Source organism: Rhodnius prolixus, unplaced genomic scaffold (genome assembly GCF_049639745.1).
Source record: "Rhodnius prolixus isolate KJV_2025 unplaced genomic scaffold, Rpr scaffold_2, whole genome shotgun sequence".
Taxonomy (NCBI): Eukaryota; Metazoa; Arthropoda; class Insecta; order Hemiptera; family Reduviidae; genus Rhodnius; species Rhodnius prolixus.
In genome coordinates this window covers 31,160,196-31,172,495 of record NW_027411592.1, presented here as the reverse complement: position 1 = coordinate 31,172,495, position 12,300 = coordinate 31,160,196, and the positions used below count along the sequence as shown (strand labels likewise).

The 12,300-nt window shown below is 31.3% G+C and overlaps 2 protein-coding genes across 6 annotated transcripts in view; one reads left to right on the top strand and one right to left on the bottom strand.

Moving 5' to 3' along the window:
* Dhc93AB (Dynein heavy chain at 93AB) overlaps positions 1 to 7,167 on the top strand; it is a 69,429-nt gene extending 62,262 nt beyond the window's left edge. Inside the window, exons 73-78 of the mRNA XM_074120352.1 lie at positions 893 to 1,135; positions 1,215 to 1,397; positions 1,486 to 1,659; positions 2,003 to 2,151; positions 2,625 to 2,757; positions 6,677 to 7,167. Coding sequence (XP_073976453.1) covers positions 893 to 1,135; positions 1,215 to 1,397; positions 1,486 to 1,659; positions 2,003 to 2,151; positions 2,625 to 2,757; positions 6,677 to 6,838 — 1,044 coding nt within the window. The 3' untranslated portion in view covers positions 6,839 to 7,167. The remainder of the gene's footprint in view (positions 1 to 892; positions 1,136 to 1,214; positions 1,398 to 1,485; positions 1,660 to 2,002; positions 2,152 to 2,624; positions 2,758 to 6,676) is intronic.
* Naa80 (N-alpha-acetyltransferase 80) lies at positions 3,431 to 11,844 on the bottom strand. Of its 5 annotated transcripts, XR_012455529.1 has the most exons (4): positions 11,336 to 11,844; positions 11,131 to 11,264; positions 7,227 to 7,497; positions 3,431 to 3,983 (listed from the first exon to the last, which is right to left on the bottom strand). XR_012455529.1 is itself a non-coding variant. In XM_074118958.1 (3 exons), the coding sequence occupies exons 1-3, from the start codon at positions 11,434 to 11,436 to the stop codon at positions 7,787 to 7,789; spliced, it is 231 nt and encodes a 76-aa protein (XP_073975059.1). In that variant the 5' UTR covers positions 11,437 to 11,790; the 3' UTR covers positions 7,717 to 7,786. The 5 variants fall into 5 exon arrangements, 4 of the variants coding, with proteins under 4 accessions (XP_073975059.1, XP_073975056.1, XP_073975058.1 ...); XM_074118958.1 differs by lacking the exons at positions 3,431 to 3,983; positions 7,227 to 7,497 and adding an exon at positions 7,717 to 7,792 and having other exon boundaries at positions 11,141 to 11,264; positions 11,336 to 11,790; XM_074118955.1 differs by lacking the exons at positions 3,431 to 3,983; positions 7,227 to 7,497 and adding an exon at positions 8,709 to 8,850 and having other exon boundaries at positions 11,336 to 11,835.
* Positions 11,845 to 12,300: the final 456 nt, after the last annotated feature.

Below are 12,300 nucleotides of genomic sequence, written 5' to 3'. Positions count from 1 at the left end.
CTAATTTTTTCAGAAAAAGATGTGGGCGGAAGGGAATTTACTTTATCCTATTCTATTGTTTTTAACTACAGTTTGAACGGTGTAGGTTTTTGTTTTTTAGATCAAATTTTATTTTATTTTGACTAAAACACTGTTTTGTAAATTTTAATGATCTATGGGCTGCTATTCTCTTACCATGAGATGTATCTTGTCAAGATTATCTCATCCCAGATTTGCTTGAAAACAGCTCTCTTTTAGAGCTATCCATGCGCGCTTGAAATTGTTATGAGAGACTTCCAAAGCCTTTATTACCAGAGAGGCTTCATTATTTCGTCATCTAACTAACTAAATAACTCATTTTCGAAGCAATGCAAATCAAGTATCGATCCTTCTCGACTCATATTCTTCTTTAAAATAATGAAATTACTTTTCCTTTTCTGATATATATATTGACTTTAGTAATAGCAACTATTATTGTATATTTAATTTGTAGTTAGCAGCTCTTAATGTAGTTGATTAATCGTCACTTACTAGTAGTTTATTAACAGGCCTTCATTTCTACACCTAAAATTTCAATTTTCGTTTGAACTTGATTGAATCACCTCGTCATGGGATATAAACTTTTTCAATTTTTTTAAATTACATTTTTAGTAGCTCTACATTTATGCGTTGGGTCTGATCTAATATTAAATTAGGACTTTTTGCCTTTACCTCCCCGGGTAACGCAGCGCTTACTAAGAAATTACTAATTTTTTTATTCAGTTTTAAATTATGTTTGGCTTAAGTGAATACAACACGAAAAATTTAAGCAAAAGGAGATTTTTCAGAAATGATGGAATCTTAATGATGTTATTTGTTATTGCAACAAGTACATAATAATTGTTTTTAAAAATAATCCTTTTACTTTCATCAGGTAGATGGAGAACTGCATCTGGCACCTGGCTTTTCTGCTCCACCAAACTTAGATTATCAAGGTTACCATACGTACATTGACGAAGCTATGCCAGCTGAAAGTCCTTATTTATATGGCCTGCATCCTAATGCAGAAATCGGATTTTTAACGACCACATCTGAAAAATTATTTAGAACGGTTTTCGAGATGCAGCCTCGTGAAACAGCCACAACGGGCGGTGCAACGGTTACAAGAGAGGATAAGGTTGTCCGTTTAATAATTAACTGTTATTAAAGAACAGAGTTTTATACAGATATAACATACAATTTCTTTTTCCATATAGGTTAAGCAAATTATAGATGAAATAATGGAAAAACTTCCTGAAGAATTTAATATGATTGAAATAATGGGAAAAGTAGAAGAAAGGACACCTTACGTCATTGTTGCTTTTCAAGAGTGCCAGAGAATGAATGCACTCACTGGCGAAATGAAGCGCTCTCTAAAAGAACTGGATCTCGGACTAAAAGTTAGTATTAAAGGAAAATAACAAAATAATATTCTCAATCATTTAATGTTATTTTTAATTTGGTAATCCAAATTTTATCTTATTCTAGGGAGAACTTACGATTACTTCTGATATGGAAGATCTTGAATGTTCATTATTTCTAGACCAGGTTCCTGGTATATGGTCTAGTAGAGCGTATCCTTCTCTTCTTGGTTTGACAGCTTGGTTTGCCGATCTACTCCTGAGATTAAGAGAATTAGAAACTTGGTCTTCAGATTTTGTAGTAAGTTTATTTTAATTACATCAAACACGTGAATTATAAAACCGTAGAATAGCAGATTAAAAAGATAAAACAGAAGATTCTTCCATACATGTGAGCTTTGTCAAAATTCCAAAAGTGGTCTATAACAATAAGAGAAAGTACTGAAGATGAGCTAACAGACACGACATTCATCCTATTTCATCTTCATGGAGACATTTTATTTTCATACTGAAAGTTTATTATTAAATATTGCGTATTATTCAATGATATGCTGTTTTCATTAATTATATTTAAATTTTTTATAATTTAAAATTTAAAAAGTGAAAAATAAAAATTGTTTATTTAAAATAAAATCTATTTTCAGTTACCACCGTCAGTTTGGCTCTCTGGTTTCTTCAATCCACAATCATTTCTAACAGCAATTATGCAGAATACTGCTAGAAAAAGTGAACTTCCTTTGGATAAAATGTGTTTACAGTGTGATGTAACGAAGAAACATAAGGAAGAATTTATGTAAGATTTGTAATTGATTACATAACTAGTGGAAACATGAATCAATAAACTTAGTAATTTTTTGAATTTGAGTATGTCAAATACGCTATGAAGAATTAAAAGAAAATAGGAAGCAAGGAATTGAATTTCTGGATGCCCTCTTAGTTATTTATAAATCTTTACCTTAATGTAACGATAACATGTGCGATAAAATTTTGGTTCCCATATAATAAAATGATCAATTGATTTTATGCTTTTGGAGTAGAGAAAGGATTAAGAATCAATTGATGCCACTCCCTAAGAGAAGCAGTGTTTTCATAAAATTCTAGACGTCGACTGAAGAGCCAACGGCTCTGAGATCTCCTCTAATGACGATTGTCAAATTATAGGGGAGAGTTATTTTTGGATAACTGCTTTATGTTATTCTAGACAGTGAAGCAGAATCATCGTATTTATTAAATTTATTATTTCACATTATAAATCTTATATCGCAGGAGTGCTCCGAGAGAAGGTGCTTATGTCCATGGTCTCTTCATGGAAGGCGGACGATGGGATATCCAGCAAAGTATCATAATGGAATCAAAATTGAAGGAGCTTTTTCCGTCGATGCCAGTCATAAATATTAGGGTAAGTTAGTATTTATTTAGTCATTTGCTAAGTCTTAGATTAAACAATAGTCAAGTCTACTACACTCATCCTTCTAACTTCGCCTGCTATCTACTACCCTATAGATACCTTCTTTAACACCTTTGATTCATATTTTCAATCCTTGCATTTAAATACGCATTCAAATTAATTTTTTTAAAACTAAACCTTGACTAATGTTGAATAATATGTTTTCTAAAGTAATAATGAACATATCTACCCAAATCAAGTTGCCAATCAAAATTACCACCGACAATCTAAAATTGCTAATCTGCACGATTGGTTAGTAATGCACTTAAAGAAAGTATAATAAAATAAAATTCTCTGATTCCCAAAAACTCTGCAGAGAACCATTGCTTTATTCTTTGCGTTTTTAACTTGAGTGCTTTTACATATCTTAAATTTATATCTCCGATATGATCAATGTGTATTTGATGTACTTTAAGTTTCAACTAGTTTATATTGCATATTCTACAATTCTTACTAATATGTATTTCCATTCGCAGAGAAAAAAAAACATATTTATAACTTCGTTCTCCGGAGTATAAATACAATATAATTGGAATTTATCCCCTTAATTTATTTATTTTTTAAATAGACAGTATTTATTAATCAATCGTGCATGAGCTGAATTTTCTTCAATAATTAGACTTCAGTCTTTATATATTTTATTATTATCTCACAAGAAGAAAAAAATGATCCACACAAAGAAATATCACAATTTTAAACATCGAATTTGTTATTATTGAGATACCGACAAAAATCAAATTAAAAATAACGATTAACTAATATTTAAAAAAATAATTAAATTATTGTAATTTGTAAAAACAAAAATGTTCACATTCCTTAAAATATAATACTTGAATTAGGCAGTGGAACAAAAACTGCATATTTTTAATCATTAATATCGAATTAATGATTAACAATAGTTTTCTATCACATTTTCTGAATATTCATAAATAAATATATAATATATAACACATGAACAATTATTAACATATACAGTTTTCTGTAAATATTCATATTGTTTTCTGTAAATTTTAATTCTATAAAAAAAAATTCGTAAAGTACTAAAGCAATTACACATTTCAATTGGGTTTGCTTCTTGAAGTTTTAAGCGTTAGTAAGCATCAAAGTACTATTTTTGATGAAGGTAGGTTAATTAACAGTCGCCCTCAGATCAGGGAATTTGCGAAACTGTGGGGAAACTGCAAAAATTTTACGAAAGCATTAATATTCTCAAAATAAATTAGTTTTTTGTATTTGAAGACATATATTAATAAAAAAAAAAATTAGGTTATCTCAAATATTTTTGATAGATTGGGTTTTATTGAGAATCGTTACTTATTTAAATTGTTTGGTACATGCTGTTTATTGTAGCAAGCATTTGAGAACTGTTAAGTATTAATGTATATTAAGCATTATGTAAATCCACAGGAGTAGTGAGCAAATTTGTTTTCAAACTATCATTTAGGAGTTCGCAGATAAAATTATTAGTTTTAGTCATGCAAATATATATAAAGGGGACACATTTTTTGGGAGTGGTTGGTTTAAGAAATAAAAATAATACATTACTCTTAAAAAGTATCCCTTTCATTTAGAATACAATTCGATCATTTTCTTAACGAGATTTTTAATGGGAATATGTTTACAAAATTTAAGCAACATGGTCCCTTTAAGAATCATTAATAATTAAGTAATTCCTTTGCGCTTAAGACAGAGAGAGGTGTCTAAGTACTCCAAGAGAAGAAAAAATTGGAGCTGGGATGTGCGGTGTTCATATGAGGTGAAATATGTTAACTAGTCTAGGAAAACTGGCCACAGTCTTTCAATCAGACTAGCTGCAATACATAGTCATTACTTTTCAAAAAAATCAATTTGCTATTAAGGCCCATTAGCTCTCTAGTGCTTCAAAGTTAATTCAAGACAGTTTTAAGACTACTTGCACATTCTGAGAGTACATGGGTGCCCGGGCATTGATGACAAAAGGGAATTGAAGCGGCAGTCTGCTTGACCAAGAAGAGTTCTCCATGGTACTCTCAAAGACTGAGTCATTTACGACATAGCAAAATGATGCCGCAAATTGTAATCAACAAAATAAGGACGCCACACACATATTCGCAGCAAAGCTGGATGACAACTTCTGGATAGTGGCGGCAGAAGAAAAAGTTTCATTATTAGTCTCTCATCTAAATATACTAGGAATGGTTGGACAGCCATTCAATGACACTCGAAGGCTACTTGTCGGGAATCTTACACTGGGTAAACACATGCATTGCATGTGCTTGGCAATAGTTCGCCAGTGTATATTAGTGCCAGGTTTGTCAGATAGAAGAAGAAACAGCGCTAGACTCATTGAGTACCTATATCCTAGTATAGTAGAGTGAAGAGCTAGCTAGTAAAGCTGAGAGTTAGTATAAAAATTCGTGCCTTGCAGGTTTACCCTCTTTAAACGCTAAATAAACACAGGTTTGAAGAGATGCTTCTACTAGTAAATGACATAAATACTGGATTACGATGGTACTGCTTTAGTTATTACCTTACTTAAAGTGTTATCATTTTTACTTTAATTACCTAGCTAGCATAACATAACTCACCTCATTAAATATCTAAATAAAAGTAACTCTCAGTCCTTAACATAAAAAAATTGCATAATTAAAAATGGGAATGAAAAGATAAATTTGGTTTTTAGCTTGCATAGCCACTTCACCGAATTGGACCACTTCCACCGAATCTATTCTTACATAATCTTAATACTAACTTTTACATTACTTATGTAAGGTACTTATGGACTCGGAAATGAGTTGTCAGAAGCCGAGATCATAATTCAGAGCTAATAAAACAGTTAGAAGTAACTGTTATAAAAGTAAACGAAACAACTCAAATAATAAGAATTAGCAGGAAGCTAAGCAAAACGAAGTGAGATTATTGACTGCAATCAGCAAATGTAGTGCGAGACGGTATCGTAGGAGAAGTCAAAATCTCTACACCAAACTGAATAATCTACCTTTTATGATGGTACAAGTCCAAAACCGATCAGAGACATTAAACATGCGTGCTATGACGGATAAAGATATCGAGCACTGGGGACCTAACTACATTTTCAACTTTGATAATAAAGTTGTATGTTTTATACATACTTCGTTTTATATTTAGTAGTTTCATCCTACATAAGTATAGATAAACTTGTCAGGATACCTTTGAACCTCTAAAACAATAGAAAACCTCTCAAAATTTTTAAAACATTCAAGGTTATTTATTTATTAGTTTAGAGATAAATGTTATAATTCTAAACAATTACAACTACTATCTTCTTTAACCTTAATCATTTATGGTATTACAAATGAAGTAATCAGTTTGTCCGAATATTAATGTTTCAATTATTCAAATTCCACCTCAGTTCTCTAGCAGAGAGGTTCAATCTCTGTTAATTGCAGATTATTAGCCGAATTATTGGTATGAGGAAAACTCTGTAGATAGAACGTTTTCCAAATACAGTATAACACATTCACTTTGAACAGAGATAAATAAAACCTAGTTTTCAAGTATTGATGTCATTCTAAATATTCTGGTTGGGGCGGATTCTGATTTAAAATGTAAATAATGCAAACAATCCTTTTCTTGTCTTAATTCTGGGCTCGCATTGCCTACTTTTACGATAAATATCTGCTAGTAAAATTTGATTATGAGAAGTTTTATCCTCACAATCATTTGAAAATACTATGTAAAAATAAATTTTTAAAATGAAAAAATTAATAAGCATTCAAATAGTGCATCTACATCACAACGTGCCATATTTAAAAATTTTAAAGCATTTCCGTCCATAACTGTTTTTTTTATCATGAGGAAGATTGTAAAAAACACATTTTATCTTAATACTTACAATTCTTGCCATTTTCAGGCTATTCCTCAAGATAAACAAGATCTGAGAAATGTTTACGAATGCCCTGTATATAAAACAAGAACAAGAGGGCCAACGTACGTCTGGACATTTAATTTAAAAACTAAAGAAAAGGCAGCCAAATGGACTTTGGCTGGTGTTGCATTATTGTTACAAATATAATTATTTAAATATTGCTTTAAAAAAAAACCTTTCTTGTTGTAAATAAAGCAGTAACAATTGTGATTAAATGAATTTCTAGCGAGTACACAATTAGTAACAATCCAATTCATAATTCAATTAGTATAAATAACATTTAGAAGCGCATTAGCATAAAAACAGGCGAACACAAGAATCATGCCTTACAATTTATAGTTAAAGCTTTCATGAATAAAACAATGTTATATTGCAGAAACAGGATAAAAATAAAATGCAATTTTAACTAGTGTTATTTTTCATTGAATACCCGTCTTTAGTTTACTAAACCTATATTAAACTCATTCAAGCAAACTTTAACAATTTAAAAAAAAAGACCCGCAAAATAAAGTTTAAATTATACAACTTAGCCTACATGTTTGCACATAAACGTTTTAGGAGGTTTCTGGTTAAACAAGTTTCGCTCATTTGTTGGCTTCTTATTCGATGGGAGAGGAGGTGGAGGTGGGGCAGTTGGACAATTAATCAATTCCTTCGTTGATGGAAGCTTGTCTAGATTGTCGACCGGTTGTGGAGTAATATCCGAAAATCCAAAATATAAAATGGGCTTGCATACCTCATAGCCCAGTTTCTTATAAAAACCTTCTTGGCCCCGGGTTGACAAGTATAGCATACTTTTACCTTTGCTAAAAGAAAAATAAATTAATTTGTATAAATAATTTGATTGGAAGGCAAAATATGGGAATAAATACCGTAAAAGGTAAACCACAGAATAAACTGAAGATGATAAAGTTGCCGAAAATGAATGTCAATATTGCAACAATAATTTCCCGTATTTTGCTATTTTATAAAATGCCAGGACAAAAGCTTAAGTACAATATGTACTTAATTAAAAAGTACAGTACCTGCGTACATAATCTTCTGCGTCCTCCATTAAAATCTTGCCCCAGCCTTTCCCTCTATGATCTTTACGAATTACCACTGATAAAAAAATAAATATACAATGCAACATTTATCTAACATTAATGAACCTAATTCAATAATAAGTAAGTTTAGGAAACATTTCTTTGCCGAAAATAACTTAAATCTACATTTTGACTATAATAGCAAAGTTACTTCAAGCAATCAAAGGCGAAGAATAATTTTTTGGGATTCATATCCCACCAAGAAAAAAAATCTAACTGACCCACTACATGAAATCAATATGAGAACTCTTTCAAGAGATATTTCTATTAAATTACTTGATTCTTGTACTGGGACAGTTAATATCTTATATGAATAATACCATTATGACCGGAAGATTCCATCAGTTTTAACAGAATTATTTTGCCAAAAATACATTATGATTAACAATTAGCATAAGATCAAATTGTTAGATTATGTTAAGATTTTTTTGCGCATTTTTCACGTGAAATATTGTAATCAATCAATTGCAGAAATATTGTAATAGTTTTTTTTTTAATTGATCATTTGCAATTATCAAAACCAACAAATCGTAACACATCTTCTTTAAAAAACAATTTAAAGAAAAAATTTAAGTCAAAGCGGGTGTTGCGATTGATGGGTTGACACGAAGAGAAAAACTAGTCTGTAGCTCAAATCGAGGTAATCCTTCTCTACAAAAACGAGTCATTTTCTATTAATAGGTTAATTACCTATTCTTTATTGGTAAACCGCAAACACTAGTTTCTCTTCCTTTTATTACGTATGTACAGATGAGCAGTTTATCTTTTAGGAATTTAAATTTAGGAAAAAAAGTGTTCTGTACAAGTGAGTACTACGAACTTCTGAAATGGTTTCCAGCATTCCGAAACAACTATAGTTTTCTACATAAAAATCGCTTTATAATTAATTTATTAAATGCCAGAAAAAAAATTGCCGTAAGTACTGAGCTTACCTAATGTGTTATGCGGAAAAGTATGTTTTCAAGGAACATAATTCTGGATATTTCAACTATGATAGAGGATGGTTTGGATAAAATTTCAGGTCTTCCAAGAATATGCAGTATAACTTCAGAAATCGATTCGAATAGGGAATAACTAAACAAGAAAAAAGGAATCATGACATAGTACACACAATCCTACATTAAAAACGTCGTCCATATGGATTTTCTTAATCGAGAGGAAACTTGAAGATTTCTAAGAAAACTTAGTTCCTTTAAACTTTCAATGTTATCTAAGCATAGAAAGGTATTCAGAAATAAATTAAAAGGAAGAATTGTATATATATATATATATAAAATGGTGGTTGGTCTAACGGTTTAGAAATTCTTTTAGCGATGACGAAATTTAGTGCTTATCCTGTAACCGTAAGTAATTTAATGTTTTCACTTTCTCTTACTAGGTAAAGTACTGCAATCGAGTCAAATTTTCCCCTCATTCCAAATAGAGTTTTTAGAAAATGGTCTGTGCAAGGGTGTGAACATTATATTTCAAAAAATTAAAAGGGCAGGAAGATAAAACTTTACAATTGGATTGGGGGCCATACTGAATAGATTTTACAATTGTTAAGATTAAAGGGATGCTTGGGCAATGAGTTGGGTATTCTTCCCTAAGGTGCCAATTTCTGTTTAATATAAGATTCGACGTGTTTTATAATGGCCTCCTTTCAGTGACAACTAATTGGTACTTCGACGTTAAGTCTCTGTCGACAAAAATAGGTCTCATTTATAATGAATGCTAAAATAATTCTTTTGAGCAGTCCCAGTAGATAACAGCACTAGGTTTGATAGCTATACAGGATCAAGTCCCCTAAAACTTCCAAAAGTACTCAGCATTCAGTACCCAATTGTATTTTAGCAGCTTAGTTAAACAAAGCTTTAGATACACTATGTATTCCATTGTTAAAATAATTATTACTCTTAGAATGGTTCTTATTTCTCACTAGCTGGGGTCTCAAACCATCCTCTAGTCTGTCATAATAATATGACATATAAGGGTGAGTATTAAAAGGCTTTTATAAACGGATAGCTGATGGGTTTCTAAATTTTCAATTAATATTTAATACTTATTCAACAATGGTTGTATTGTTCGATAAAACTGTTTTTTAGCAAAATGTAAAAACCCTAGATTTTTTTTACCATCCTCGTTTACTAACAAACAAAGGGTTTCCATTCAAATGACCTTTTACTTTTTCTTTCCTAATGTAAGTATTGGGATCATGCAGATTTTGTACTTTGTTTCTCCACGAAATACCCATTTTTGGTACTATTTGAGTTAAAAAAAAAAGTGGTTTTTACAAATATGTCTTACATAGGTCTGTTTGTATAATAAGCTCCACATTAAAAAGAAAAAAAAATCAAATAAACAATAAGCTTTCGACGAAATCATCCAACGAACGAGCTATTTTATGGTATGATTTTTCAATTTTTTGGAATTTGGAAAATAACATATTTTTTTACACTTGGTACACCCATTGCGAACAAAAGCTCACTTTATTTTAAACATTTCTCCGGTAATTTCATTGACGGCCCTTCTGGAAGGGGGTATAAAAATAAGGCATCATCCTATCATCAAGGTTCTCGGAGCGCAGGTAAAATGGTGGTTGAGTTGGCACGTTGATTTTCTAAAATTATTAATTGGTAGAAATTCGTGTACGATTAAGCTTCGTTGCAATCATTTGATGTTACCGTTTTTTGTGTTTTGCATACACTTCCAAACGATACTTAAAAAATAGCTCTGCTTGTGGGCATTAATGTGAGGAAGGGCATTTATATGTCTCCACCAAGATGTGGGAACTGTATTGTATATGATCCAATCATTGATCATATACTCACATCTATTAGAGGAATGTTGTCAGATATAAGAATCCTTTAAAGCTGGAGGGAATTTCTTGGAATTTCTTTCAAGATTAGCTGCTGAGAAAAATAGTTTTTTAAATTATAAACAGCTCAAAATAAAACACGAAGGCGATTTTCGAAAAGCAATAATTGGTATGAATGATGCATTAGGCAACCTGAAATAGTTGCTAGCGAGATATATATTTTTATAGTTTAGATATGTATAAAACTTTCTAGTTAGATACATACTTTTATTCAGGTGTTGCCAATAAAGAAGGAACTCGTTTTCTGAATATGTTCAAAGTATAAACATAACTGACTTTTTGTTTAAATAAACTCAACATGAAACATCCCCCTTTTTTCATCTAGGGAAACAAGCATGCTAAATTAGAAGACGTCTAAAACACTACTTTTTTATTAGGATCAATAATTTTTTTCAAAACTAATACACATACGTATATCATTAAGAACACAGACCAAATGTTATGTATAGGTAAGAATGCATCAATCGTAAATGGTTTCAAATGGTTTCATAAAATACCTGACTCTACCATTACATCGCTTCCTCCAACTCTTAACTCAGTTAATTTTAGGTGGCCAACAACTTCTTCTTCATTAAGTATTAGTACTAAAGACGTTGGAAATTGATCTGAAGACATATACAGGCTTTGTAACCTAAAATTTCCCATGCAACTTAGTTTTAGAACTGAAAGTGAAGTACAGATAAATAAGTGAGTCTACCATACCTTGCTAACTTGCTTCTAGGCCATTCTGAATTTATTAAGTTACAACATTCAACTATATACCGCTTGCATTCATGCATAGGATACACTTGTAAATTTTCCATTTTATAGATTTAATTATTTCTACATATTTAGCAAAAGTTTTATAGGTTATTTGTACTGTTTCATTTAAACTAAAAATGAGAAAGATGAGACCATGAAATTATTTTTGGACCTTAATACTTAGTGCTGAAGGACTAGTAAGCAATAAATCTATTGCAAACATCGTCAAATTTTCTCTAGTCCCCACCCCTTTCTTGTTATAAACATTCCAATAGGCTACCAGGAATAACGTTCACAATTTGTTTTTAGCAAAACAGGCGCTAGGTTGGTGTACTGATGTGATACCTCTCCCAACATCGATCAACCTACTGATGCAAGTAAATCTATCAATACATCGAAATTTAACAACTATCTACACATAATGAAACTAAACTTATGTTTGTAGTTGAAAATCAGTTCTTTGATTAACAGAGATAATTGTGATCATAAACATATTGGTTGCAGTAGCAGTTTGTCCCGTTTTTCTAGTTTCTAGCTCTTCGTAGGTTCCAGGTTGGTTGATTGTCAACACATATTCCCAGATAAACCGTATAAAGCTGATGGGAGGATAAGAAACACACCGCAGAGTGGAGGTTAATTGTGGACATTTGTGCGGATTAAATTTTACTCTCTCGTTTTTTCCAACATTTTATATGTTTAGGTGTGATTTTAGATGAGTAGAAGCTATCGCAGGGACACTTCAGAATTGCCGTATCATCAGCGAAGTGCAAAGGAGTGTGTTTGGTTGAGACGGCAAATCGGAAATATTATTATATTTAGGCAAAAAAGAACAAGTATTCACTGCCTCCAGAGGCTCTTATTCTAGCTCCTCCCCAGAAAAAAAAACTAAAAATTTCTTTGTTTAGTCTACCAGTCGCCATTCGATA